Source organism: Agrilus planipennis, unplaced genomic scaffold, assembly GCF_000699045.2.
Source record: "Agrilus planipennis isolate EAB-ADULT unplaced genomic scaffold, Apla_2.0 scaffold7, whole genome shotgun sequence".
Lineage (NCBI taxonomy): Eukaryota > Metazoa > Arthropoda > Insecta > Coleoptera > Buprestidae > Agrilus > Agrilus planipennis.
Window position 1 is genome coordinate 2,354,079 of NW_020439340.1, and position 7,114 is coordinate 2,361,192.

The 7,114-nt window shown below is 31.2% G+C and overlaps 2 protein-coding genes across 8 annotated transcripts in view; both read right to left on the bottom strand.

Annotated features, from left to right (window-relative positions):
- The window catches only part of LOC108741734 (ubiquitin-protein ligase E3B), a 65,437-nt gene extending 64,542 nt beyond the window's left edge, over window positions 1-895 (bottom strand). For 3 of the 4 annotated variants that reach the window (XM_025978586.1, XM_018476638.2, XM_018476639.2), the window contains exons 1-2: window positions 587-893; window positions 53-533 (exon numbers count right to left, since the gene is read on the bottom strand). In XM_025978586.1, the coding sequence (XP_025834371.1) occupies window positions 53-533; window positions 587-747 (642 nt within the window). In that variant the 5' untranslated portion in view covers window positions 748-893. Of the gene's footprint in view, window positions 1-52; window positions 534-586 lie in introns of all 4 variants that reach the window. The other variant, XM_025978585.1, reaches the window with a different exon arrangement.
- A 51-nt stretch (window positions 896-946) lies between these two features.
- LOC108741736 (protein rhomboid-like) lies at window positions 947-3,118 on the bottom strand. 4 transcript variants are annotated; one of them, XM_018476642.1, is made up of 5 exons: window positions 2,169-3,118; window positions 1,927-2,108; window positions 1,552-1,872; window positions 1,127-1,494; window positions 947-1,037 (listed from the first exon to the last, which is right to left on the bottom strand). In XM_018476642.1, the coding sequence occupies exons 2-4, from the start codon at window positions 2,068-2,070 to the stop codon at window positions 1,153-1,155; spliced, it is 807 nt and encodes a 268-aa protein (XP_018332144.1). In that variant the 5' UTR covers window positions 2,071-2,108; window positions 2,169-3,118; the 3' UTR covers window positions 947-1,037; window positions 1,127-1,152. The 4 variants fall into 4 exon arrangements, with proteins under 4 accessions (XP_018332144.1, XP_018332146.1, XP_018332145.1 ...); XM_018476644.1 differs by lacking the exon at window positions 947-1,037 and having other exon boundaries at window positions 1,072-1,494; window positions 2,169-2,726; window positions 2,897-3,118; XM_018476643.1 differs by lacking the exon at window positions 947-1,037 and having other exon boundaries at window positions 1,072-1,494; window positions 2,169-2,814; window positions 2,897-3,118.
- Window positions 3,119-7,114: the final 3,996 nt, after the last annotated feature.

Below are 7,114 nucleotides of genomic sequence, written 5' to 3' on the forward strand. Positions count from 1 at the left end.
CAATAAAATTATAACACTTTAACTTATTCATCTTGCTACAGCTATCATTTACCTTAAGAGTTAAATAAAATCCTCTATGAAAAAGCTGTCCCATAAAATTTGCACAAAATTTACTCATGCCAGGCTTGAATTGTTCTATGTTCTTATTTTTCAAAATTACCCAAGTGCTTGTACTTGTAAAAGATACCAACATGTGTAAGTATAATAAGACAAATTTCATGTCACTAGCATATTCTGGCTTTAAGTCATCTAAATAATCACAACATTTCCACAGGATATCATTCATATGTGAGATCCAATGTATCACATGGTTTTTGTTCAAAGCTATTCCAACATAGCTGTATTTCGGTGAATTGCTATCAAGTGATGCTATCATATACCTGCAGAGTTTTGCAAATCTCTCCTTGTCTCTTTCTTTTTTCCATATTAACAAAAATAGCCTGACCTTTTGATAGATCTCAATACTGGGAGTAAAAGACGTTAAATTTACTTTATCTTCGGGTACATCAGGAACAATAACATCAAAATCGTTTCTAAAAGATAAACACAACAATAGTCTCAACAGCAGCTAGAAATGATTACTTACAGTATATAATTCGTGAATTTTATTCTTGCAAGCCATCCCCGGATATGAGCTTGTAATAATACAGCCGATTGTTCCTTCTTTTTTTCAAGTGCTCTTTCTTCTCGAGCTGCTTTGGTCTGTTCGAGGAATGACGTCTTTGCGTCTTCGCCTTTACTAAACATTTTGAACGATACTTGTCAGATAAATGCTGCGTAACATATTATAACTCTGATGCAGTTCAAGTGATTCGCATTGTTTTTGTTTATTGCTCTCCAGATAATTTTTACACGTCCTGATAACAGCTAACCTAACTTTTGTGTTATTAAAAGTGACAGTTATTCTTCTTTTCCTTCACGACTTCATGACGTTAGGCTAGATTGCGTGGGTGGTGTAGGTGGGTTTTAAGAAGCGTTCAGTTATTGGAATCCCAAACTAATTCAGTCTTATTAATTTGCTGAACCTCGATAATCTTCTGAAAGAATAAAAATTAAATAAAAGTGTGCAGTTTTGCAATTTATTTCAAAATCATATATAAATTTGTGTTACTTGTGCCCCATTTACCTGGATTAATAATTATTTCGTTGTTTTTAACAACTGTACATGTTTTTTTCATGTACCAAGTGTGGAGGAGTACACTTTTTTATTTTGTAATTAATTATAACGAGAATTATAAGTAATATTGCATACATAACAATACCCAACCAAAACAAGGTCCTAACATACATGTTTTTATTAGGCATTAACTCTTGTGGTTTAAATATGGTTAAACCCAAAAACAGGCCTGTTATGGCCCCACCAAGGTGGGCACCCCATGAGATAATGGGTTCGTGACGAAATTGTAAATGGCCTATCCCATAAAAAACGTCGGTAATTACAATAAGCCCAACTGCAGTACAGCGCAATATTTTATGCTTTGTATTTTCATAATTCTGCAATGAAACATACAAAATTTGATACTTGTGAATTATAAAAATAAAGATAATTACCAAAAGAATGTGTGACATATGAGATAACAGAAGAGAATATGACCCAGCTGAAGCCCCAACAACAACATCAGGACTCATACATGCTGCATTCAGGGCTCCAGTGATTCCCCCAACGAAATAAACTACTAAAACTCGTAAACTTCCTTGAATTTTCTCCAAAGCTATGGCAAAAAAGCACTGGACGATTATATTTAATGCTAAGTGACCCCAACTTGTATGTAAAAACATGTATGAAATAAATCGCCAAATTTCGAATTGCTGATTGGGTTCAAATCGCAACAATCTAGCTGTAGAAGGGGTTGAAGTAAGATAAAATATTACCTAAAAGAGAAGCTTCCATAAAATATATTATAGTTTATGTTAGTTTTTTTTTACCTGTATAATGCTTACAGCGAATATACCATACCCTACTGTATACCTTTTGTACCAGGGAATTGAATTAAAATGCAGTTCATCAAGTGTAGGGCAGTACTGATTTGTGTAATGAATTCTAGACATTGACGTTACGAATATCTTCATTTTTCCTTTCTCTTGAAACAATTCTTTTTACAAATGAGCTACAAACCCAAAGCAATTACTTTCATGGAATATTTTATTATAAATTATTAAATACTTACCAATTATAATCATATTCTTTGGAAAAAAAACAAAGTAACACGTTACACATTCAACTGATTATTAATAATTAAATCGAACAATTAGGTACATGGCCCATCTTACTTAGTAAATCAGAAGATTAGCATTAAGTTATTGAGTATAACCGCAAGTTCCCAGTGAGAATGTGAACAAATTACATCGTGTTCACAGCTTTGTTGGATGTCGGTATAAAATAAATAAATTCTAAATTTAAAATACTGCGGCATCTGATATACTTCCTTCCATATCGCCGATAGGTTTTAAGGTAAATTTAACCAATAGTTTTTCGAATTTCCGTAGATATTATCCAAATATTTACATCAGGCCAAGATCGAACAGATTTAAGAGAAATCTCCGAAAACTTGTGCAGTAAATCATGTACAATCCCAGCTAGTTTTCGGAATTGAATGTAAACAATGTTTGTGATGGAGTACTGAGAAAACGTATTTATCTTGTCGAATAGCATGTTCGTCTATTTGTAGGTGTTTTTAATTGATAAGATAAATAAATAATCGATATTAAGTAAATGCATTTTCTTCCTAAAATACATGTATTTCTACATGTTATACCCAAACTCTAATCACATGTTTGTTCCGGTTTGAGAAATGAGAAGTACTTAATTTAGATCTTAAATAAATTTCTACATGTAGCATCATTAAAAAATATTACTTGTAAATACAATGAACCTCAAATTTCTCGTTTTACTTACAGGAATAATTAATAAAAGAGGATATGTTCTGAGTCTGGCTGTTTAGAATCGATTCTTGATTGCTGTGACTTTTATATCTTTCTTATTTCTATATGACTACTGGCTATAAATAGTCAACAACATTTTAAACTAAATATATTCACAGACATTGTACGTCATTTGCCATAATTTGGTTTATAAATGATAATAAATTAACAAAAACTAACAAATTAAACTGTTAAAGTATAAACGTCATTCGAAACTGTCACTCAGGTAGGTATGCAGTAGTGCAAACGCCAAAACTAAAAAATCACTATTGCAATTGAATTTTTGAATGAAATTTTTAATGGCCGCTTTACGGTTTCATTCATAAACGTTACTATAGTATTCGTAGTAACCATTGATTGATTCTACGTAGGTTATTGACCCCGTTTAAAATAAACAGTATGTAAGAGGGATGAAAAGATGATTAGTTAAAACAATTTATGAAGTGAAAATAGTAAATGTGGTATACATTTTCAATAAAATAGTTTTAGAAGTACCTAATATACGGAGATATTAATAATAAATTCGATTTAACTTCAATTTTGGGCATAAATTGACTTATATTTAATTTTTTGTTTCGACAAATTGTAGTATTTTACAAATAATTAAAAAAATGCTAATTTTTTTTGTAATTTCTCATATAACACATTCAAAAGTATTATACCTTTTCGGTGATTAAAATTTTGTTACGTTATTAAGCGTATTGTACCTATTAATATTAGTTTTGAATATTTTCTTATTGCACGATAATATATTAAAATGCATTTAAATAAACATTCTGTATAATTCAAAGTTTACTAAACGTTGTAGGTTAATCTATACGATGGAAGCCTGCCAAATAATGTTCAAAGAGAGACTTAAAAATTCGATTAATTGCATGACTGCTTCAGCAGTGAAAAGGGGTCGGAGGGTGACAAACCAGATACGATAATGATACTTCACAGTCGGTAGAATGTTGTTTATCATCACCCTCTGCTTTACTACCTTCCTGTCTATTCTAACTGGCGACTGTTTCTCGGTCCCTTTTGAATTTCTCTGTATGTGGCCAAAGTATGATCTGGCTTAACGGTTTTAACCCCTTACTAAATCTATTCACAATACACTCTCATATGGTGATTGTCTTCAAACACATTTTAATCTAAATGTCACATAAATTAGATCTATAATGACTGTTTTTCTAGAAATATTCGATGATTTTATTAAACTGATACCTAGTACAGATAAAGACACCAATAAATAAACATTAAGTTATTGAAGAAAAGCATCTTTTATTATGCTGCATAACACTTACTCGTTAGTGTACAAATGAGATTGTTTTGTTGTAATCTTATTAAGATGATAAAAGCCGTACAATTTCCCAAAGTTTCAAGGAATCTTAAATAACTGTGTCTACAAAATTACAAGAACTGTTTAAATCTTTAGGACTATTAAGTTTTCGAAGATATTCTTTATTTTTATTCACGATGATGTACATAGATTTTCTGTGTAATGTTTTTCTGGGGGACAAAATTGTTTATCTAATTTATTGGTTGGCAAGTAATTTTTTATTCAAAATTTCAGAATAATAAACGGATTTAAGAAAAAGCCGTTTCAAATCCCGGTATTAGAAACGATCTAAAGATAGGAATTACGTGTTTTTTTGCCATTCTTTTTTAAAAGTATGTTTCATACGCGTTTACATTCTTTTTAATCATCGTTGTACGTTGGCTTTTGTGATTGTGTACGAGTTACATAAACTGCTTACATGGACATTCCTTTGAAAATTATAGATTGCGTGCGAATGTGTAAATATTTTAATAAAATCTCCACTTTAAGAATTCTAAATCAGGTCGAGTCGAAATTCGCTAATTACTGTTGCGGTATTTTTGTTTGTATAGACCTCTTACGGTTAGCGGATCTAATGGGTTTTGAAGTAAACGACCAAGCTCAGCTTTTTTTTTATTATGAAAGATACATTAATTCCTGCTCGTCACCATCAGGGTATATTATTCTTTTTTTTTTTAAACAACCGCCAATGTTTCGCCCTAAGATATAGGGCATTTGTAAGGCTAGTTTTTGAAGTTAATAAAGATGCAAAGTAGAAAGAATATTTTAATTATGCAACTGTTTAGTTTTAATTGTGAATTCTAGATGCTATATTTAGTGTTTTTAATTGTACAACTGTTGAGTTAGTTTGGTTTGTTATATCTAATGCGTAGGCATCAAAAAAGAATATTATTCCATCTGTATTGCATCTTCATTAACTTAAAAATGCCAGTCTTGAGAAAGTCCGATAACTTAAGGCCAAACTTTGACGGTTGTTTCTTAAAAAATAAATAACTTTTAACCCCCTTGGCTTTGATTCCACACCGATTATGAACAGAGAAAGAATAGAGAATATTATAATTAATATAATTAACTATACAAAGTGGTGATGATTTCAGAAACTAACAATCTTATGAATCTCCACCCTGCATTGAGATTAATAGAAAGTATCGATTTAATGTTTTATAAATTTAATCTACAAATTTATTTTATTTAAATTACTTTTCGGAACCATAAACGTGAGTGTGTAACGATTCGTTGCATTTTTATTTAAAAGTGGGTCAATGAACACATAAACGCATAATCCAATTACTGTACATATGTAAATGTATTACTTACAATTAAACATATCGTATGATTAGCTGCACAGTTAATTTTACCAATTTAACTCGGCATTCAACAATCCTAATTGGGCGAGCAGGTCAATTATTAAATCATTGTATGTATGTGTGTGTGTGTTAAGAATATTTTTAATTCCTTATCCTATAATACAACAATTTCTACTACTTATTCACTAGTAGAAGAGTAATGTCTTGGGCGGCCAGAAATTTTAATCTTAACATACGATCCTTTTGTAACGTACCTACGCAAAAATAAAACCTGCAATACATTATGGCAAGCAAAACAAAAAAAAAAAAGGAACATAAACGAGTACATGTCAATAACATTGTTGGTAGATAATAATTGAACATTTTTCTTATTTATTACAGTCATTTGTTTTGTTGGACTTCACAGCTCGAAAGGTTCGTTGTTAATATCTAATAATAAAAGTTGACCGGCTAATGGCACCGAGGCATTGTTATAAGATTACCGTCTATTTTATTTCGGCATGTTATACACCTCATAGTAGGCGTAGAGAACAGCGGTTGGTGCCAATTTTGAATGGACTTCCAATTAATTTTTGTTATCCGCTAGTTGATACACAACTTCGATTTCCTTTTAAACGATTGAAAGAATTCGAGAAGGCATATATCCTTTATTTTCCAGGTGGGCATTTTGAAACTATACATACTTGTAGGAGTAGTTACAGTAATTAATTTTAACCGAAGAATGTACAGAATCCTTCCAGCAAGACGCAAACAGCTCATTTAAGAATTTAGGAAAAAATAAAAACAAAAAAGATCTAGAGTAATAGATTGCGAATGGACTTCGTGACCTTAGCGTAACCTGCCATTAGCTTTTATAATTCCTATTTGTAATAATTTTATAATAGGTATCTATATTTATTTAGTTTAAAGACATTCAAAATCATCATCATTAGGTCGTCAGTCCTAAGACTGGTTGGACACGCACCTCCACTCCTTCCTATCGTGCGCTAATCTTCGCATTTCCCTAAAACTAGAATGTCCCACATCCTTAACTATTTGCGAACAGTAATCTAATCTAGGTCCACCTCAACTCCTCTTAACTCCTGTTTCTGTCTCTAATAAGTCTCTGATTAGATCTTCATGCCTGAGAAGGCCTATTTTTTATTGACTACCACATTCAAAATACCATTTATAAATTGTGGTAGTAATTGTAAACAGCTTTCAAATACATATTTAGCTTATCGAGAACATTCTCTATATGATAAAGACATTTAAAGAAAAATACTTTCATTGAACGTGTAATGCAATGAGCTATTTATCAATCTCTACTGCACTCGCAAGTGGATTATTACATTAATTGCTTAACTAATGACTTATATACAGAGTTGACGGCTTTGTTAACAATGATTAATGGAACTAAATTGATATCTTTCAGGTGTTTCACTTTAATTCAGGAATGTTGCATTTGTAGCTAATTTAAATCGACACAAAGAACTTGCTGTCTACTTCATTTTTGAATCCGAAGAATTGATATTGTTTCTTACACATACTTATATTCAATGCTGACCGTTGCAAATCATTT